This window comes from Leiobunum rupestre, chromosome 2 (genome assembly GCF_980474605.1).
Source record: "Leiobunum rupestre chromosome 2, qqLeiRupe1.1.hap1, whole genome shotgun sequence".
NCBI classification, from domain to species: domain Eukaryota; kingdom Metazoa; phylum Arthropoda; class Arachnida; order Opiliones; family Sclerosomatidae; genus Leiobunum; species Leiobunum rupestre.
Genome location: NC_143385.1, coordinates 76,465,463 through 76,488,761, shown reverse-complemented (window position 1 = coordinate 76,488,761; position 23,299 = coordinate 76,465,463). Strand labels below are relative to the sequence as shown.

At 35.5% G+C, this 23,299-nt stretch overlaps 1 protein-coding gene across 1 annotated transcript in view; it reads right to left on the bottom strand.

Moving 5' to 3' along the window:
* LOC149959047 (uncharacterized) overlaps positions 1-23,299 on the bottom strand; it is a 59,966-nt gene that overhangs the window by 11,649 nt on the left and 25,018 nt on the right. Inside the window, exons 19-31 of the mRNA XM_090166404.1 lie at positions 15,762-15,862; positions 15,103-15,174; positions 13,703-13,809; positions 12,881-12,953; positions 11,043-11,144; positions 9,646-9,825; positions 7,707-7,841; positions 6,486-6,570; positions 5,575-5,666; positions 4,074-4,136; positions 1,845-1,937; positions 1,323-1,382; positions 1,171-1,265 (exon numbers count right to left, since the gene is read on the bottom strand). Coding sequence (XP_090022530.1) covers positions 1,171-1,265; positions 1,323-1,382; positions 1,845-1,937; positions 4,074-4,136; positions 5,575-5,666; positions 6,486-6,570; positions 7,707-7,841; positions 9,646-9,825; positions 11,043-11,144; positions 12,881-12,953; positions 13,703-13,809; positions 15,103-15,174; positions 15,762-15,862 — 1,258 coding nt within the window. The remainder of the gene's footprint in view (positions 1-1,170; positions 1,266-1,322; positions 1,383-1,844; positions 1,938-4,073; positions 4,137-5,574; positions 5,667-6,485; positions 6,571-7,706; positions 7,842-9,645; positions 9,826-11,042; positions 11,145-12,880; positions 12,954-13,702; positions 13,810-15,102; positions 15,175-15,761; positions 15,863-23,299) is intronic.

Below are 23,299 nucleotides of genomic sequence, written 5' to 3'. Positions count from 1 at the left end.
ATAACAATGACACTTGTTATTGTTTTAATTCTCATTTTCTTGCTCCGATTTGGAATATTAACCGAACTGAGTAGTATATTATCGTCCTTGTTGGTAGTATATTTCGCTTTGGGCATATTTCGACACTAGGGGGCTCTGTGCTGAACTAAACCTTGATAGTGCTATAATTGTTAATATCAGTTCGTTAATCATTTTTACTAACAACTTGTAAGTGTCACACTTATGAGTACTATGTTACTTATGTTTTAAGCAATAACTTTGTTTAAGCGCTGTAATTAAAATATATAATATTCCAGCAATCAGATTAAAATTATTGCTAACCTTTTTTTTATAAAAAATTGGTTTTATTTTGATATTGAGAACAGTAATCGGTACCGTTAACCACGGATTAGTTTTTTTAATCCATGCGTTAACTGAGTTTCATAACCAAAAAGCTTGGTCTAATAAATGGTATAAATGTAGTATGTACGGTATCTCATTTAGTTAGTATTTTTATATACAGAGTGTTTGGAATAATTGATGTCCAGCTCTGTGGTATATTCTTTAAGTCACGAATGCATAATGAACATTGGTCCCAAATCCGGCTAGATTTCGTGGATTTGAGGATTTGCTTCCGAAATTTTTATTTTTTGGGTAATTTTATGAATATGTGGATTTGTCAAAAATGCAACTGAAGCTTAAATATTCATGGATTTTTATTTTGGTGTATTTGTGAATTTAATCAAAAATCACTGCAGAATTTTTTCGTTAATTTACGATTTTGGTTTTTGTGGATTTTATTTAAGGATTTTTAAACTTTTCACGGTGTTAAGAGCGTATTAATGAATTCATAGAAGTCGATAATACATTCCAAACTAATTCAAGTGCCATTTTCTATAATTCATCCATTAGGGTTTTCATCTTGACATAAATAATAATTAGCTAGGCTAATTCCAAAAGTAAATATTTACTTTTGCTAATACCCAAGCCCCAAGGCACCACCCTAGGCCCAAGTTCACTAGCGACTTTTATTCCCTTAAATTCAGGTGGTTGGTGGCAAGCCCTTCGTGCCACGCGAGCCAGCAGCTTCCTACTTTCACTATTACTGCTATTAATACAGCGTTGAACTCCAAACATTTAGTAAGAGCTGTTAAAAAAGCTCCTTAAGAAAAAAATAAAAATATGATGTACCTGGTTTTCCATGTTAATGCCACCTTTAAACTGTCAATCATACTCTTAACACTGGAAGCTGTACGTTCGGATTTTTTGACATTTTGAACCATTTCCTAAAAAAAATGGAGCACTTAATTTCTTGAAACATTCTATTTCGTGCAATATCATACTTGGAGGCTCTTTACGAGCGCAGTAGGATCCGATCTCCAAGGTGAAACTGCCAAGTCGAACTACAAAATAAATCAAATGAATAAAAATATTGTTTTCTGTAGAACGAGTCGACAGTTATTCGTCGATGCAGATAATATATTTGCAAAACGTTGTCGCGAGAGGCTCGAACTCACAACCTACAGTTTTATGAGACTATAACGCGCAGCCAAAGCAGATGAGACTTGTCTTGGATGGAGGATAAATTAACCGATTCGGATAATATAATTGCAATAGGGTTGCCCGGAGTGACGCTCGAACTCACGACCTTCAGATTATGAGACTGACACGCTGGCAACTGCGCTATCGAGGTCGGTGAATGGTTGTCTTGGATAGAGGATAAACTAATCGATTGCGATAATATAATTGCAATAAGGCTGCCTCGAGCGATGCTCGAACCCACGACGTTGAAATGCGAAGGCGGGTTGGCGCTTGTAATTTCCCGACACATTATTCTTCAATAGAGTGTATTGGTCAAAACTGACCTCTTTAATACAGCGATGCCCGTGTTTGAAAATGAAATCTCTGAAACAAGACGAAGCAACGGTTTCAGATGATTGTAACCAGTTCATCGCTTCCTGTAAAATAAACAAAACTTATTGTTGTAGGTCTAAATTATCTTTTAAAGAATAGCCAGTAATGGCAAATTTATGGGGTTATTTCACCCTAAATATACCACAAACATTGAAAAACAAATTATCTAAAATAAATTTTCTTCCTTAAAACTTATCAGATCATAGAGAAATATCACTGCGTAACTGACACAACTCCATAAAACGATAAAACTTTTGCGTTGTTTTAGTCAATTTGTTTACACTGGATTTTGAAAAGGATATTGATATTTTAATTTATATTATTTAATAAAAGTTCTTAAATTAATTAATGTTTTAGCTGGGAAAGAGCCAAAATGTTGTTGACGAAAGTGTGGTTCGTAATTAAACATTTTATTATGAAATATTTTTTCGTTTAGTTAAAAAAACTTTTTGATTGTGTTTGACGCAATTTACTGTTTTGCGTTTCTTAAAGTTTGTGCCACGCTAGCTTGTTTTATTTACCCTCGTAGTTTCAACACCGATTAGAATAAATATATAGAAGAATAGGCTACGCAATCCCAACGTTAAGCCAAGTTACACGAAATAACATAAATTGTAAATGATTGTTATTGCTGGTGAAATTTAGCAAGAAATTCTAAAATATAGATATCATTTAAAAATGATATAACAATAATCCGATAAAAATAAAATTGAATCCGTGATTATTTTGAGTTTTCATGTGTCACTTTAAGCTAGTCTCACTTTCGTCGAAAATTTGACGCTGAGTTCGATTTACGGGTAACATTCCACCCTAAAAGAATTAAAAGAAATTACAAAACTTACGAGTTACTCTAACCAATAGGCCGGGCCGGACTACCAAATAGTCCGAATAGGCCTGGGCCTTGGGCACCAAGCCTACAAAGGGCACCAGGAAGTTTCGAAAAAATTAAATGTACAGAAATTTATCATTTATTTTTCACAATTTGTTTCCCCGGAGTAATATTAGTAAATGCGTCCACATTTTTCGATACCATGTAAAGCAATCAATTATTAACGTCACTAAAATATCCGCAAAGTCTACATGGAAATTGTATTTTCCATCCATTTGTGAATTATAAATTGCGGGATCGCCTAGCTCGCCGCACCAAAATTAGCTTGGACCTAGGGCCTCACAGGGTATTAATCCGGCCCTGCCAATAGGCCGCCGAGAATAAATGAATAAAATATTCCCCTATTGGATTTCCATTCCTACGCAACCAAATTTGAAAATTTTAACGGTTAGGCTTACTAAATCAGTTTGTTAGTCGTGTTCCAGATTCCCCAGTACTGATGAGTCCCGAATAAGGCGAAACCGGTCTACCTTTGGAAATTCTGGAATTTTTCTATGCTTTTAAATTAGTTTTTGTCTCAAAAATCTATTTGGTCCGAGTTTCGCTTTTTATATTCATTCTCGAAGACCTATTTGCACAAATAAATCGTAAGTTTTGTTATTTCTTTAAATTCTTTTAGGCTTACCTTTTTTCCATTTTATTTGGTGCGCTTATAATCATTTCGACGTTAAAAATACAAATGGGTTTATTGATACAAAAGACGAGGGGATAATAACTTGTGTAATTTCTGTACACCGATTACAGAGGGTACAGCCTTTGGTAGTACAGAGTATGCGTACTCTTTTTAGTACAATCAAAGCTACAGGCTTGTACACCGATTGCGCGTATTGATCAACCCCTCGACAAAAGAATATTACATGACAAAGTTACAAAATATATCAACCAACGTATTTTTATACATCAGTAAACAGTTGTCGCTACCATCTCTAATGGCGCATATTTCAAAGTTAAAATGTCTACGAATTCACTCCTAACATTTACATTAAGGACTTTTGTACCTTATATAAGATATATTTTTGGCAACTGAGGGAACAGTAGCATTGCTTTGGAAATTCCATGAGTTAAGCCTAATATAAGATTTTATAGTTAAAAAATCGTTGTTGGAATTTTAATAGGGAGATGTCTGTCGCGAGCTCTGGAAATATGACTTTAAAATCTCAGAAAAAAGTAGGAATTCTAACTTTTTGTTCATTGTAAGGTCAGTTGTTTCCGTGATATTTCCTTTTGAGGTTCTAATTAACTAGTTAAAAAATGCGCGTGACAATGCAAGATTAACAAATAAGTATATTACTTGAGTTGTCATATTTTGGAATTCTGTAACATCGATGCACTCTTTGATGGTTAAAGCCAGCTCCTGAAAATATAATATCATTCCGGTATTGATTATTATGTTAGAGTAAAAAAATAACTTATAAACAGAGACATTATCATATGTTACACGCTCACGCCCTTTTACCAACTTCAATTAGATCCATGATTCGTGCTTCAAAGACCGATTAAATTTCGGTTTAACTGGTTACCAGATTCACCAAGCTAGCCGCACAACTACAATCCATACCTAATCAAACCAAGTCAACTTATTTCGAAATATTATGTATTTCATAAACGCATTTTGTCCTAATAGCTGGTTTTAATTTTGAAAATGGCTAGCTTCAACGCCAAAATCTCATTTAGGCCTAATCAGGGTTGGCAAAAACAGGTTTTTGCCGGGAAAAAACTCTTTTCATGCTAAGTTAATCATTGATATATCTATTAAGTGACTAATTTGGTCATTGCAAATAGGAGAGATGAAAAAAGGCCAGAAGAAGAGTAAATAGAATAAAAGCATATACTGCTTTCATTATTTATTTTTTATTGAATTTTGCCACTAGGGGTGGAAAAAACCATGGAAGTACGATTTTCCACACGGTTTTTAACAGGAAAACAATAGGTGGAAAAAACCGCGAAAAAATCTATTTTTTTCCACCCTTGGCATAATTGTGCCAACCCTGGACCTAATGCTTAGTTTACACTAGCGCGCGCCATAATGCTTTTTTCTTTACGCACGTAAAAACCTTTGTACCTGCCAAAGAGATTCATGCTGTTTCGAGCGCGAGGGGTAACTAAGCATTATGCGAAGTTTCCACTAACAAACTATAGCACATATATAAACGTATAATTTATGTAAACAAAAATACATTATAACTTGCGCTAGTGTAAACCAAGCTCAACGCACCATCGCAGCGTTTTTACAAGAACAAAATAAAGAGTAGCTTGCAAGTTCAGGGCTCTACGTTTTAATACTTCGTAGTGAATCGCAGAATGTATTTTATTGAAACGTTTATTTTATGCGAAATTATTAAGAATAATATTAATAAACGTTTAAACGTAAGCAGTAATTATGGTGTCCTAAAACATTCCTGGGTAATTAAAACAGTAAAAACTGAAACACCGCATCTGAATTAATACCTCTTTAAAATGTTTCAAATTACATTTTTAAATATATAGGCCTATAAGAGTTTATATCAAGTATGAAAGTATGACTTATTTTTACTTAGGCAGAATAGATAGGTTATGATGACAAGAGAGGGGCAAAGCAAAACGTCACCAGTGCGCGCTTCAATCACCTCGGATGACATCAGTTTCAGAGAATCAGGCTGATTTCTGTTTCTAAGGGAAGGAGCTTACACTTCGAACATGAAGGGGATTTGGTTCAACGCTAAAACTCATTTCTTCCCAAGCATAAATATGAACATTCTTGCTTTCATTTAACTTCTAAGTACAAATTAAATAAAATTGATTGTAACACTTGCTTGTAAGGCATATGGCACATCGGCACTTTCAACTTCTTTGCACTTCGACAAAAGTTTCGCGAAATCGCTGTATACCGTATCATCCCATGTGTCTGTTGAAAAAAAAACACAGTTGTAACTAAAAACTTAACAAAGCTAATGGATCAGTTTGCGGTAGAAGCTTGCTAGCGTTTTAAAGGTTTCACTATAAGCCTATAGCATATATGTATAAAAAAATTATTGATTTGTCTATTTTAAAATAATTTATATAGATATTTAGTAAATAAAAAATTGCAGTGTTTAAGACAATTATTTGCTCTATATTTGCATGCCGGATATTTAATTATATATGTTTTATTTGGGTAAAAATTTAAAACCGAAATCATCTGATATTTAAGTATTAATTACTCTTAAACGGAAGATAACATCGAGTATTAATGTATTTTGCCTATAGTGTTCCAGTGTTTGCCGCTCTTACCTCATATGGCATTTGACATTTTCACCGTTCTTTAGTGGTTTGTTGCGGAGGTTATTTTTAAAATTGTTGTGGTCTTTCGTTGGGAACAGGTTAAAGGTTATATTCCCTTTAAAACTAGTAATCCCAACTTTCGGGGATATTTCTAGGGCTCTTAACAGTGACGAAATTTGTCTTCGGGTGAGATTACAGTTTTAAGCTTATTTTGTGAGCATTTGGACTTAAGATCTCTATGAATATTACTGCTCTATAATATACATAAGTTTAATAGATTGGAATGCTGTGACTCGCCCCTAAAAACACTAGTAAAGTACCTTAGGCTATGTACCAAAGTGCCTAAGAATTAAATTTGAAGTCGCTAGCTGACTGGAGCCTAGAGTGGTGCCTTGGGTATTAGCCTAGCTGTTTATTATTGTTATTATTAAGCTTGATAGCCAAATTTAAAAAGGTATACTACCTTTATTTGCTTTTGCTAATACTGAGAGCACAATTTGGCTGCAAATTGAAGAGGACATAGTCGTAAAGCTGTGACAAGAAGTTAGCTGAAAATAAACAAAAAATATGTACTGCGTTTGTAGGAAAATCTATTTTTTAGACCTCTCCATAACGATAATTGACGATCACGGGAAGAAAAATGATGCCATAACTCTATCATTCCAATTCAAAGTTAAGCAAATCCCAGCCGTTGAGCAGTGTTCCGGAAAAAAACTAAGCCTTTTGGCGGCGTTAAATTGTTTTAGCAGAATTGAAGAGGGTTCCAGATGCAACGATGATATAAATACCCAAAATAGTATACACAAAAGTTTTCAGATTTAACCTATACTGAAAACTAATTAATATAGTAATTTTTAAACAGTTTTTTTACATATCTAGATGAAGAATAGAACTAGGAGTGACCAAGCACAAACTTCGAATCTAGGCGGCACAGTTTCACAAAGTTAGCTTTCCTTAAGGTACACAGTGTTTTATTTAGTGGCATTCGGCACCCGTTAGTGACGTTAGTACGTGGAAGAAATGATACTTTAAATACTAGGCACAACTACTTTTAATGTCGAAAATTTTTAATTTTTTAACATCTTGATAAGCGATTTATTCCCAAACAAGGAACTGGATATCAAAATGTTTTCAAAGGTTGTCAAGAAAACATTCCTGTAAGTCCATTCCGCAAGTATTTTAAATTGCCCTTCTCGACCTTTGGAGAAATTAGAGTTCACGCTGTTTTCAGAGCGGCTCTCGTAATTTGTTTCTGTTTGATAATTTTTCTTACAAAACTGTAAAGCTCTTATTGATTCATTTTGCTTAGATTTACCATCCGCTCACTCGGCAATATTTAGTGTTCATTTTCACTCAAAATGACAGGAACCTGCCCGATACTGCCTATGAATGGTACTGATCAATCCGTATAGTTACGAGGTGATGAGGGTTTTACGTTCACATTTTTCATAAAAAAATTGACAGCTAGTCGATCAGCTTAAGTAATGTTTGCTTTTGGGAAACAAACAAAAACTACTGAAAATGTAAAAGGAATTGCCATGATCAGGAATATACTAAGATAAGATCTTTCACAGGTGTAAAACCATAAAAGGTTATTTGTTTTGGTCATTAATTAACAAATCACGATTCAAAATACCCATTCCAGTACACTGTATACCTACAGTTTAAAATTTGCATACTGTACCTGAGGGGTAAGGAATATGTGTTGGAGGATTTGGTAGTAGTATTCCTTAGCATTGAGACTTTGGTCCAAATTCATTTCGAGTTCGTTCACGAACTTGTTCGCTTTCTGCAAGTTTTTCTCCATATTGAACAGATCCTGTAATTGGTTTTCCTCATTACTTTCAACGTTTAGTTCCCTATATCATGAGGGGTCTGAACTAAGAATCTTGAAGTACCACTGCACCCGGATTTTTGGCAAAGTAGGCGTAATCTAAATAGGAAGAGCTGCTGTTGTACGTTAGCCCCCATTAATACGACAAGGGGGTATATTAATATCCAGACCATATTGCACGTTACCCCGCTAAGGCTCATGTATAAAGTGTTTTGAAAATGGGAGTTAATAATAGGCGCTTAAAATATACCTTCAAGGAAAATTCCGAGAAGTAATATTTCCAAGAGCCCGGATCTGCAAGATAGCGATTGTTGAATCTTTTCGCCTGTAAACAGAATGACTTGTTTTTGCTAACCCTTAATATGTAAAAAAAATCTCTCTGGTAAAACGAAAACACTTAATTATTGCATACCGTACAGGTGAAAAGTTACCATTGTTTCAACAAGCTTCAAAATAAGAACTTGCAGGTTCTGGTTCTCAGATTTATTACTTCTTGGCGATTTCCTAGAAGATGTTATTTAAGCACCTATTGTAGGGGCGGTGGTTAGTTTTCATATCCGACTTTGCACGGCTATATATAGGAGGTTTCCGCCAGATTCAGCCTTGCGTAGTTTCTTTGGACAAAACATCTTTCACTGAACAGGGTTGTCACAGTTTTTTTGATATTCAAATTCCCTGACTATCCAGAGGTTTTTCCTGGTTATCTAATGGTTTTTCCTGACTATATCCAGAGATTTTCCATGACTTTTTCAGAAAACATTTTGGAATTTTGGAACTTATATTTTTGCAAACATTTTCCATTTGCAACCAAAACAAAAGTCCCTTATTTTTAAAATTATCTGACTTTTAGACCCATTTTAAAATTGAATCACTTTTTCACGTATTCCAGGCTATCCAGGTTCTGTGGCTACCCTGCTGAAAGAATAGGCTGGGGCTATTATCTAATTACTACAGTAACGCCCAGCAAATAATAATAACGACCAGCAAACATTCGATGCTTGCATTATAGTACTCACTAAGGAACTAACTACGCTTATGGACTCTTCGCTTGAGCTTTTACCCGTATAAACGGGCTGCCTATCGGGTGTTTCCATTATTTTGGTGGTACAAACGAAAGTCGAATGCTATGCCATCTACTGAGTTTTATTTTTTAACTTAGTTTGGCGGTTGCCTTCTTTTGATGCGACCTACTTTACTGTCATAGGTGTCGAAAATTTAGAATTTCAGAAACAAAGTTGAGATCTTGTGCCATGTTTTAGCTATGTGTAAACACTTAAATTAATTTTAGGTATATTTATTGGTTATTAATGTTTAGTTAAATATAGTCTTTAGTACTTTCAGAATACTTAGTCAATAAAATTGGTAATTATATCCCAATAATTTATTTCAATTTCACTAAGCCTAACCTTGCTCTGTTATAATTTATATAACAAAAGTGGCGTGGGGAACATTACGTGGCAGAAGCTGCTAAAAAGGCACAGTAACAATGAAGTTTATATCTCTAGCGTAGTACGCAAGCGCCACTGGTGAAGTAACTTAGAACTAGCTTCTAGCACAGTTTCTCCCTTTCCACAGCGTCACGCTGCCGTTTCAGAAGTTTCTTCCACGTAGTTTTCCCCACACCGCTTCTGTTGCCCTTCATAAATCTCCATTATTTGAAAGTAAACGCAATATTTATAGTCCGAAAAATAGCAAAATCAAAATTTATTTAATTTCTAAGCTATTGCATTTATAACTACACCAGCATATACAAAGCCAAAAAAGGTTCAATATGTACGGAATGAAATACCTTGCTGAATAAAATGATGTTTTTGGCAATCTTTGCGTATGAACCTGTCTCATAGAACTGGTTCCTTTTGGCAGCTCGAGTAAGAACTTCGTCACCGTCCAGAATGCGACCAAACATGGCGATTTCCGTGGCCTTGGCACTAGCGCCTCTTTCGCCGTTCTTCTGAAACCTGTACAAAGTCTGAGAGATGAAAAAAAACTGTGTGTTTGAAATGTTCAAATGTACCGGGAAGAGTGGCGTACACTCATCCGGGAGTTAAATAATACTGTAGCCCATCAAAGAGAGTATGAATTAAATCGAAAAAATCGTCTGCTAAATTGCGCTACGGCTTGTTTTTTCCATAAATGGCTTCTGTCAAACTTGGTGGAGGAAAGGTCAAATTCAATGATATAAATATAATAGTTCATACTCCCTTTAAGAGGACGATCACCTATTACTCCCCATACTTCCGCCACGGGTGCCCTGTCCCCATCCCTTCGTAGTCGGATGGGCACAAGGGGGCAAAACCTATTGTTTGGGGTTGCGTTATTGGAAACGTGTTCAACTATAGTCTCAAAATAGTCATATTCACTAACTATAAAAATAAGGCCATCAAGCCCCCCCCCCCTAAATTTGAAACGATGAATCCATCTGGTGGTGATAAATTGAAACTTTTGCACAAATCATCCAATGCATGGTACGGGATGGTAAGAGGTTGTATAGGTGATAGGGGTGAGGGTGAGTTGAGAGGATTTGCCTTATTTCTCTGCCAGGTAGCGAAGATTCTGCTTTTTATCTCCCGCGCCTGTCTAGTGCTGAATACATGTGCCTTTATGCCCAATTTCAACTTAGGGGGGGGGGGGGTCTTGATAGTCTTATGCTATAAATAAATACATTCTTGTTTTCATTTAGTTGGCAAATATTCCATACACTCTTGTTAGTGACTCCCTGAAAAATAAGTAGAGCGTGGTATTTGTTTTCGATAAACTGAGTTAGCAGATCTGGTAGAGTGTGGCAAATGAAAAAATATGTTTCTGGCTCATATGCAATACGAATAAAAAATATCCATGAATTCTTTACAAAAACATCTCATTTTAGCAACTACGTGTATTCTTCTAAACACTCGTCTAGAATACTAATCCAAACCAATGATTTCCATGAATAAGCTAATATCATCCTAGGCTGGTAAGAATATACTAGAGATCTCGCGTTTTGCAAAATGTATTTTGTTTTTTGTTGAATTTGATCGCTATTTAACTAAAAAGTGTTAGTTGGAAAATGGCGGCCGAAAAAGAATGATATAACTTCTGCTCTATGATCGAAAAGATGAGCAAGTTTAAAAAAAATACTAGGTCTAGATTCACTCATTCGGAATTTAAATACATATTAGGAATATCAGAGTTAGAATTTCCACTTACATCTGTTACGTTGAACATGATGTGCTTGCATGAGATCATAAGGCTTCTCTGTAGATACGGAACTATCGGGAACGAAACTTTGTCTTTTCGAAACCAATGATTCTGAAAGAAATATTGACAATTTCAATTAGTTCGCGACAATTTAAAAGCGCTACGAAAATAATCCCATAAGTAATACATTTTCGGAAACACGAGCGAAAATATATCTTTTTAAAAATGAAAACCGCTCTTGTTACAAATTTCTGATTATGTAATAAAATAGTCGCGTTGAAATACCGTACACTTAAATAAAAATTATAAACCTGAAAATCTTATTGAAGATCTTGATACGAAAGACATTAAAATCTCAAAAACAGACCAAATTAACGATGTATTTTATTATTCCAACCACACCAAAGATGGCACTTGACAACAATAGGGGTTTTCCCGCTTTTATTTAATAACGGCTTCTACGCATACTCGCCGGTACATTCCAATAGATCTTTTTATAAAGTAACGTGACCTTCTTGTTTAAATGTTGCTCTTACGTCACAGTCTCTTACTTTCACAAGCCTACTAGCGCGCGCTAGAGTCGCGAGGAGAATAACTTTTTCTAGCGCGCGTGCAAATCGCTCGTGCGAAGAATACACTAATAAAGCTTGGTCTCGTGACGTAAGAGCAACATTTTAACAAGTTGGGCAAGACCACTTTTTATTTTATAAAATCAACTATTAATTTATAGTCAGAGTTTAAAACTGTAGAATGGACTCGCCCTTTTTAGACCATCGCAAACTAAAACACTCAATCACAAACAATTCACCGACAACCACAAAATATACATCATTAACATAATTGATTGCAACGAACTACAAAGTAACTTCGAACGTGTTTCAGCTTGGTGTACCATGAATAATTTAGTCATCAGGGAAACCAAAAGTCAAAAGATCACTTTCATATGGAAAACCACCAATATAATATATAATTACAGATTAAATGGCAAAGCGATGCCCCACACCGACACTGTGAAATACTTGGGTATTATCGTGAATGCTGGACTTTATTTTCGAGAACAAGTAACAGCTGTGTAGGAACGCTGGCTTTCGGTAACTAATGAAAATAGGCAGTACACTGCAATTGGGTTTTTATTCAACGTCGGATTTCAACGGGTAACCGAACATAAAAGTTTCCATTTAGAAAGCAGTTTTAAATTAAAAAAATTGTGTGCGTAAAATTTCAAGGATTTTAATTCTTCGTAGAATGTTACCATGTTCCAGATTGTTTTTTTTACCACCTCAATTGTGTTTTTGACTTAAAGCAAGTGGCGGCTTGACGTGAAGTAGCTCTTTTTCAATAAAGGTCACTAGCGTCGAAATCAAAAAGGTGGTACTTATAGGTACCCCTCGCGTTGATTGGATCGTTTGTAAATTGTTCAATAACATAAATTACAGTAATTTAAAAAAATACTTTACATGGGATCATGGCAAAGGGTTATTTCTCGATGATGGGATATACAGTTAGGTTAAAGTCCACTAAATAGAGTATAAGTTGTCTAACTTTAATACTCTACAAAGGCTCTCTGACGACGTTATCACTTGGCTTATTTTTAATTTTGACTTCCTTTTCCATAAATAGATGGCACCACGCTCTCTAGTAAAGTAGCGTTTTTCGAAGAATCGGATAGATTCATGGCGATATCTAATAACGGGTGTTTTCATAATACAGGACGGTGGTAATAATAGAGCCGCCAATTGCTTTACATTACTTTTACAAAGTTTAAGTTTGGTTTATACCGCACATTCCAACGATTGTAGCATTTAAAATCACGCTCTTTTGTATAATAATTTAAATACGGTACTTACAAGAGTTGATAGTTCGAGAATTTTTAGAATGAAACTCATCCCTAATTCCGTAGTAGCTCCAGGCATGACTTCTCTGAAAAATAACAAAAACGTGCAGGAAATAACTAAAGTTATGCCAGTTAAAAGCACGTAAATTTAGAAAGGAAATTCAGAAGTTTGATAGCTCATTATTATTTATTTATGGTGTTTTTTCAATGACAGACAGACAGGCAGTCAGAGACGCGAAGTGTCAAGTATCTTACTTGGGAAGGAAAACGAATGAGCTAAACGCCAAAGATATATCATAACCAGGGTTGGACCATAAGACACTAGTCACTGCATTTGACTACTAAAATAAATGCTCTAACTACTAAAATTAATCGAAATTTGGAGGCTCACTAGTCAATTTGACTAGTGAAAAATTTACCTAAATATTCGTAAATAATGGCGAATATATCGTATCATAAATTCATCATTCATCAATACCATTTTATTTAAAAAAAACACACAACATGTAGAAAATAAAGAGTCTCCATCTCAAATTAATGCGTCATTTGATGATATTATCAATGAAAATATTTTCAACTAGTCAAAGACTAAGTCGTGAAAAAATTGTGATCGACCAAAAACGTGTAACTCAAGTGATAATAAACTCCTATTTTAATTCTGACGGGTAAAGCAAAATGTTGGCTGTCCTTATTTTTACCCCCCACTAGTCAGTGACTACTAAAATAATTTAAGATAGGAGGCTAACTAATCAGACTGACTACTTATAAAAATATCCTTATGTCCAACCCGGATCATAACGTCGGAAATACTTGTATTTCTGAGAACGGATCGTACCCAGTATTGGCCAGTGTGAGGCACTCTTTTTCACATCGAAGATGACCGTCCATTTCGTGAATAATTTCGAAATCCGTTTCTTTGTCGAATGTAGTCACTGGTCTAGCCTGAGTAAAATAAAAAATATAGACAAACATTATTCGCTTTATCCGGGTATTTAGTCTACCGCCAGGAAATTAAAGATATTTTCGAAGATGGCGTCAAAGTCCTAAATGCTTTGTTACATAATTCGTCAAAGTGTTATTTTGTTCCAATAGCCAGCTAAAATTGAAGGTGGGGTGGAGGAATGGTTAGCACTTTCGACTCGCAGTAAGAGGATCCCAGCTGGTGGCACTGGGACTCTGGGAGAAAACTCTGAAGAAACATTTTCTGCATTGAGGTTGCAAGCTCTCTCGTCACTAGGTAAAAGGGCTTTCTCGCGAGATCTTCAGTTCCCCCGTTCAATAACAACTTGTTGAAGTTAACGGTAATAGTTTGTGTGGGGAGCAGTTGGCTCGCGTGGCATGAAGGGTTTGTCACCATCCTCCTATCCATTGTAACCCGGTAAACTGATTTAAAAGGTCATTTAAGTCGCTAGAAGATTTGGGTCGAGAGTGCTGCATTGGGTATTGGCATAGCTGATTATTATTATTATTATTTAAAGAAGTTTACATAACAGACCAGTCTGACGTTTTTCTTTGACAAAATTTACGAGCAGGAGTAAAAAATGTGGCAACAATAATACGAATGAGTAAGTATTTTTCAATGATGCCCTAAGCCTCACACTTCCAAGAACTAATGGCCTAAAACAACACCATTTATTTATAGTCATGTCTTTGATGCTTTTTAGATGTAGCAATTTTAAAATAGGTATAGGTGAGGACCGGTGGTGTATAGTCAGAGGCCCCCAACTGAAGATATAATTGTCAATACACTCTTTTATATCCTTATTTGTGAGAGCTACCATTTAATTACAGGTCTGATTTCAAATAATTTATGCAAGGCCACGTCGCGGTCAAGTGCACGCGACGTCTCGAGCTAATGAGCACGTGCAGGCGCCCTTGCCGTACTATTTTAAATTAGGCCTGTAATGAAATGGCCGACTTCGTAAAAGAGTGTATAGACGGGTTAGGGCAGCCCTGGGAAACGTGTTGCGATAACTTATAGAAGCGTATATTGCACTCAAAAAAGCTAAGTCTTTAATTCTTCCAATTTCCTGTACACGTTTTCTAGCACTGGCTTTCGCGGCTATTTTAAATAAGCGTCATTGTTTCATATAAATATCGTAGTTTCATTTTAATGAAAAATAATCGTGCAATTTTTGGCTATTAGAATTTTTGAAGGCGGGGAAGCGAATTGCGCAGCCTATAGATATTTCACGCATCGATATAATAAGGTCAAATAATTTTAATTCATTTTACTTGAAGTAGATAAACTTCATTTCCACACATTGCCCACTCGATGTCCAACGGGCAGCCAAAGGCCTCTTCCAACTGAAAAAAAAATTAAATACAATGGAATGAAAACTTGGTCAAGGCTCATTTTTTAAAAGGCAGACACGTAATACCATAAGTCTATAATATCGTTCCATAAGTTTGTCACTTTGGGAAATATTTTACTGAGAGCTAGTAACGGAGTGACGTTACCACAAGAAAAAAAAATCTCACTCTAGCGAGGCGCTGTCAAATGTTACGTTTGACGCTTTAGCAAGCGGGCGCAAAACGCCGACGAAGCCCATAATGCAGTCTGTCTTGTAAATAGCTCTCAGTAAAAGTTTTGCATGTGAAGAATAGGAAGTGTCGGCTCGACGTGAAGTAGTTCTTTTTTCACAAATGTCGTTTTCGTCGTAATCAAAAGAAGATAATTAAGTAATGAAGGAGCTGTCTGCTGCTTTAACTATCTTGTTTTAATAACGACATCTGTTGAAAAAAGCTACTTCACGTCGAGCCCACACTTGCTTTAAACACACTATGAAGTGAAGAGAAATAGGAGAGGAATTTCAAACTGTCTTAGGAACGAAGCACGTTTGCTGGAAGATAAACATTTTTAGCAAATAGTAAAAATTGGGTAATTGTCAAACCTGTTGTCCTAATTGAGCCAAAGTGTGGGCATCTTTCTCAGACAGGCAACATTTTAGCCTCTCTTGATCAGGAACATCTTCTTCAGCCACACCGGCGCTACCTTAGAAACGAAATATGAAGCAAATTATGTACTATTATTTGGAATATCAAGCTTGTGGTTGGTATCGACTTTCTTCTACATATACTCCCCACACAGCACAAGCCAGTCCAAAAGTGGTCGGAAAAGGGTCCAACAGTCGGAAAATGGTCGTAGTCGTATAAGAGTTATTATAGGACCATTTCCTGGATAGCAAGTTTTTGGTGTTAGCTATAACGACTGTTGGGCCGACTATTGTAAAAACCTTTAATATGATGTTACTCAAAATTGGTAGGACCGGCAGTTGGCGAAGAGTGCATCGCCAACTTTTCCTTTTTGCTATCCACTGGAGAGTAGTGAATGTCACAGTCCCCCGACTGTCCAGAAAGACGTCGGCCCGACGACATTGAGTAAAGTTTGGGCCAACCTTCCAGAAATCAGTTGGCCTGACGACTGTGTGTTTTGGTTGGGCCTACCCACAAATTGGTCGGTCCGGCAGTTTAGTGTAATTGTAAGGTAAACCTATCAATGGTTGGCCCGACGGCTTACTGTAAATGTTGGGGCGACGTTTTCCAAAAAAAAGGCGGCCCGACGATTTAGCGTAATGAATGGGTTGACTTTTTTAACGCTGATTAATTTATTCAACTGCAAAAATTAATTACTCTAAATGCGTATGACATGGTAAAGAGAATTTCACATTGGCATATCATTTGCAATTATATCATTAATTTTGGGTTTCTCATAACCAAAGACTATATATACGCTTCGCTAAATAGACTGGCGTGTTCAATGAACCAACTTGCATACGATAGCAGACGCTGGTCCAAATTTTCTAACGGCTGGTCAAAGGCTTCTCCCGTGTTTTGGAAGTGTTAACAGGTTTTTTTGCATGGTGACTCCTCTCTAGTAAGCGAAGCGTATATTTAGTCTTTGATCAAAACAAAACAATCTAAATTTACTTAAGAATAGCTGGGATAACCCATATTTGCCAGAGATATGAATATTTGTATAACCAATTAAAAAGCATCGGTGATGAATTCAGCCACACGAAAGTAGAACGCTGCAATAACTGTCTCCACGCATGGTACCGTACCCAATATAACCAACTGGTTAATGACAATATTAACCAATTACACGTTGATTACATAATAATTTGCCTTTTATTATACGGCCTAGTGTCTTTAGAAGAAGTTTCTTTAAAATAATTGCAATAATTTAAGCTTTTTTCGTGTGTATGCCTAAAGAACTAAGAAATTCGGTCTTTTGGCTAAGATCAAAGTGCAGTATCTTGTATATAGCGGATATACCTAATTATTAAATTAATTCAATTAATTAAAGATGTTTTGCCGACCGTAACCGTCGAAAATCACAGTCAGGTTAGCATGAGATATTATACCAAATGTGGTCGACCTAATTTGAAAACTGTAGATTCCTACAGCGGACAAACGTATATACAAACAAACACTCTTCTTTATATATTAGATGTTAAAAGTGCATATAGTGGTCGGCCCAACAGTCGATCCGACTGTTGGGTGGCAGCCACCAGAATTAAAGGCTTTAAAAGTCGCTCGATGACTTAGGCCTAGGGTGGTGCCTTGGATATTAGCCTAGCTGATTATTATTATTAATATGGTTATTATTTATAGTGTGCATGAGACTCTTGTTACAATGCGTAAGAGGGTGGTGACAAGCCACGCGAGAAAACAGCTCCCTACACTAACTATTACCGTTAACCTCAACAAGTTTTTATGGAAGGGGAAACCGAAGATCTCGGGGGAAAACCCCTTAAACCAGTGGGGAGAGAACTTGAAAACTCAACGGAGAAGGAGTTTTTCCGAGTTTTCACCCAGTGCCGCAAGTTGGGATCGAACCCGGGTCCTGTTGCTGCGAGCCGAAAGTGCTACCCACTCCGCCACGCCACTATTATATTATACAGAAATATATCTCAAATAAATCTATCTGACAGTAAAAACTAAGTAATATATAGTTTAATTTATTAATTTAAGTCTAGCGTTGTCTTTCACAAAACTTTAATTACAAATAAAAATTTGCTCTAATTAAACAACATATTAGCAGAAATACATGAACCGAAATTATCAGCGACCTATCTCTCTTACACTAGAGGCGAGTGCTTTGTAACCCCCTTCTTTTCTCGGGATATCACCCCCCCCCCCTGTCAGGAGCTCTGGCAACACGGAGCGCGATTGAATACGCCACCTAGCGCTTGCTTCGTTAATCTTCTAGAAAAAACTGACTAAATAAAAACTTCACGAAGTATCGTTTGAGGTCGGTGTAAAAAAAAATTCAAGTTCAAGATCATTTGATTTTAAATGAGTTAATTTTTGCAACTTATTTCTTCAACATGTTGAGTAAAGCGGTTTCAACTCAGTGTAATATGTTTTTAAAAAAGAAACCTATTGCCAAGCATAAATCGGTGAATTGTAATTTGTTAGGAAAAGATAGTGCAAAGGAATTGACAAAGGTTTTCGCTAAGCCTTTGATTAAAACTGTAAATGTTAGTACCCAGTGCTATTTATTACCTTTAAATTCAAAAGCAAAAACAACTGATCATTTTACCAACACTGATCAACCTCCTAAGAAGTTGAAAATTTCCACAAAAGTTGCTTGTACGCAAACCTTAATTGAATGCTGGCCACCATTATTTGGACAAGTTGCTAAAATTGTGGATCTCCAATTTTCACGTGAATTGTCCTATCAGGTATGTTTTCTACCTTTTTAGTATTGTAGTATAGCAATGTACTAACAATTACACTTTTAGGTGAAAGAAGACTACAATAGTTCATCCGTGTTGCACATTACAACGAAACGCAGTATCGGTCTTTTATGTGAAGACTTTGCCGAAGAACCTATTAACCTATTCCTATGGGCAGATGGCCATTGCATTCTGAATATAATTTTTAAATGCCCATTCAAGTTTAGTATTAAGGAGGATGGAAATGTCAACTTTGATTCATTAATTCGTACCTTAAAAATGATATCTGGGCAACCGAAACATGTGTTTTGTTCTGGGATTAATTCAGATAAAGTTCTAAACGCTACTTATCCACTGCCAAAGAGCTTAATGGAAATACAATACCCGTTTACTAGATATCAATCAACGAAATGCGATGTGTTTTACGAAATTCAGAAGGAAACTAAAGCACCTTTTAAAAGTGGAAAAAAGGTACAATGTAAAGAGTGCTGTATTGTAGGAAATCAGATTGCCAAATCTAAAAAGCGTAAAGCGATGGAGTCACCCAATCGAAAATATAAACGGCAAAGGCTATCAAGCAATTTTCCAATCCAATATCTAACCCCCAACAGCAAGACCATTCGCTTATCCCGTGTTCAAAAAAACCGTTCCTATTTCAAGCAAAAGGTATCCAAGTTGGAAGCTGAACTGCAGCTTAGAACTGTTAATTTAAATATTGATAGCTCTACTGAAATGTCCAACATCATGAAAATAATTAATGAAAGATTCAGCTCAACACTCGAAGACAGTTTTACCTCAACTATAAATAATAACCATATTAATAATAATAATCAGCTAGGCTAATATCCAAGGCACCACTCGAGACATGCTAAGGGCATCATGGGAGAACTATTCAAAAGAAAAACATGTAGCTGACCAACGAGATTTCTTTTCGCAACAGCCAAAGTCTCTGACCTCTCCTCACGTTCGTGAGTGGAATGCCGTTACATTAAGGATTGCGTTAGCTGTTTGTAGCCGTAGCCCAGCAGCATATGAAGCTTTAAGAAGCTTCAAAATTTTGAATCTACCAAGTGTTTCTACATTACGAGAAAAAACTCGTAAACTAAACCACAAACCAGGAGTTAACGAAGAATATCTTGGTGAAGGGCAAATGAAATATGAAAAATATAAAGTTGAAAAGAATGCTAAAGGTGAACATATTCCAAAGGGTACTGGAATTATCATATTTGACGAAGTAAAAGTTATAGACAAAATAATGTGGAACAGCAAAACTCATGAGTTCGTTGGATTTGCCATGGACCAAAATGATTGGCCAGAATTAACTGACATATATAAAGATGCGACAGCTCAAGCGCCATCTCCTACCAGTTATATTCTTCAATATTTATGGAGGGATTTAACGTCCGGAGTGGATGTGATTGGTCCTTATTTTACTTCGGCCCATCCATTTCAGCAAAAAAAAATTGGTTACCACTTTATATCAGACTCTTGAAGCCTTTGAAATATATAACTTCAAATGTATAGGAATAGTCTGCGATGGTGCGGCAGAAAATCTAGCTTTAATCAAGTTAAGAATGGGAGTCAATGGTGCTTTTGGATTTAAAACCGGAATTGATGGTTTGCCTGACGTTTTAATTGACCCAAGTTTTGAAAACCCTTTTTCCGAGAAGCAAAGACTAATACATTGGCTAATTTGTCCATCCCATGAATAAAAAAATTTAGTTGGACAACTCTACGCGTCTAGGAATGATGGGCCAAAGAATTTTCTTAGAAATGGTGTGTCATTTGGTTGGCAAGATAGAAGATGTTCACAAGAGAGATGAGGATAGAACCAAAAATGGACAGATGAGGGTAGCCAGGCATTTATTAAAAAGTTATATTGAGCGAGATGCTTGGACTCGGCTTAATGTGGCTCCGAGTAAAGTTCTCCAACAAGAAGAAGTTCTGAGTGAACTGTATGGTTTCGCTCACGGTAAAACCAACTCCCAAGAAAAAAGGAAGAGCGCAAAAGAAACGTATAATTATTTACGAGCGTGTAACCAATTGTTTGAAAATGGAACACTCAGAGCTCAAAGAGTGGAAGATATGACTTCTAAAGATGGAAGATGGCTTTTTGTTTTTTGAAAATTGGTTGAAGGAAATTCTAAAACACAATCCCGATATAAATTTGAATAAACCTAAACAGGAAGTATTTATATCTTGGTAAACTTGGGATTTACTACGTATTATGTACTACGGATTTAAGAATTTAGCAAAGGAATTCTTTAAACTGTGCCCAGGTTACTTTTTATCATTTATAAGAATCACAGGCAGTGCAATTGAAAGTTTATTCTCCCAAATTAAATATGCGGCTGGTGGAAAAATTACAAGCGCATCATATGTAAGTGGAAGGAAAGCTGTAACAATTAGGAGGAATGTACAGGGAAAAAATAGCTCAAACAAATACCACCGTGATCAGATGATTTTAATAAATGAAGCCGATTTAACAGCTAACCAAAAATAACACTAGCTACACTACGAATGTTACCTGATGTAATGAGTTTAAACTACTATGGTCATCTAGCCTTACATAATGTTTCCGGATGAGGTTGGTAATTGCCATACCTCTTCCATAAATACACCATGAAAAATAGTTTGCCTACATACTTCAGCAATCATAGTATTAAGTTACCTGTATGATGATGAAATTTAGTTAACTAGAATTCAATTTATTTTTGTAAATTTAAGAATAAATTAGTTGTACGCTTAATATGAAAATTGCAACCCTTAGATATACCAAAAAGTACCAAATACATTCCCATAACCAATATTGTAACTCAAAATTAAAATATTTCAAATGTCAAAAAAGGGTTTATATCTAATTGGTCACCAAACGTTTAATTTAATTACTTATTTGCTTATATAAATTGGATTTTTTGCGCTCAAATTTGTATGTTTGTAATATAAACATGAAATAGAAATACCATAAATTCTAATTAAATTGCCATTTCATTAAAAATTTATTTTTATTTTAAAAATTTGTACTGATTTAATTTTGGCTCGGGGTTACTGATAAACATAATCATCACTTATTTTTTTTTCCTATTCCTGTAAGATTTTTTGATATTGTAAATACAATTTTCAAATTCATTTAAAAGTGTTCGTTTTTTCAAAACCTGGGAAGCACCTCCTATGGCACCAGAAATACGCAAATTTCTGGTAGTAGTAGCGGAAATACATGTATTTCTGGTAGTAGTAATATCGAATAACTTTGGAGATTCTTTATTTTCATGATAAGGAGACTTTTGTTCACTTGATAGAGAATGTTTATCACTGTTTAATTTAGGTGAGAAATTGTTATCACAATTTGCTTTCTGCGAAAAGTCGTTATCACAATTTGCTTTCTGGGACAAATCATTATCACAATTTGCTTTCTGCAACAAATCACAATTTGCTTTTAAGTTTGAACTATCAGTTTTTCTCATTTTATTTTTTTTCATTGGGGTTGGTTTTGAATGGACTATTTTTTTAACTTTATTTTTTTTAATTGAACCTTTTATCATACTGGTATTATTACTCTGTTTTTCACTTTTTTCTTTGATGCTAAATAGTTGGTCTCTGAGTGTGTGGCCTCCTTTTCCTCGTTTCAGGTTACTAGAAACAAATTCCTGAATCCTTGCATGGACCATTTTTCTGGTCCACTCCTTGTAGAAATTTTCAATTCCTAGCTTTTCCCATTCTATATCCTGTGGCAAGGCTTCGTAAAAGAGCTTTTGGACCTTATCGTTTCCAAGAAGAGCAAAGCTCTCTTCGGCACATTTCTAAAAAAACATAGAATTTAAATATGTTACTATATAAAAAAAGATGATAAAAATGGGAAAGTTTTCTTTACCTTAATCATTTTGGACCCATATTTAGCCAAAGATTTTCTGTTAGCAAACTCACACACTCTTTTATTAATACATCGAATGAACGGAAGAAAACCTTTTTTTTTGGGAAAGCCATATTTCCGTTATCTCGAATTTTCAAGTCAATCGGGAGGTCTTCTTTCTCACAATTGTTCATACGGATGCTTGCGGTACATTTCAATAGATTTTCATCTAGTTTCCTCTTCTTAAAGGAATGTTTAAGTTGAGTACTTGTTACTCGTGTTCTACGAGAAATTTCACCAAGACAACCACTCCCAAGCCTATATAAAGCCGAGTCTGTTTCTTCCACCAGGTTTATAAAATCAAAATGATTCTCAAAATCATCACCAACATCATTGATCATTGTCTCTTCCAATTTTTGGGGGAATTTCTCCAATAATTTGCAAAAAGTTAGTGTTTCAGATGAAACTATGTTTAATAACATTGATTTGTCATGACCAGTTGTACCAAAACCCACTCGTAACTTTCTTGCTTCATTAAAATAGGTAACAGTTAACTCGGCCACAGATTTGTTGGTTCTCACTTTTGATTGATTTATTTGACTAGATCCTACACTTTCAACTTCCTCATCTGTTATCTTCTTTTTTGGTCTTCCACGTTTTTTGGGAACTGCAAGCTTAAGTTTTTCTTTAAGACTTTGAAAAGTTGTAAGGAGATTTACCAAATATTTATTTATATTTTCCGAAGCTAACAGTTCTAAATACAACTCTTTTCTGCCTAAAACAAACGGACGATTAACTTTCTTTAAATAATGAGTTAGTTTATCTACATGTTCCATAGTGGCAACTAACAACGCACGTGTAACGCTCAATATCTTCCTTCAATAAACTTCTACTGAGC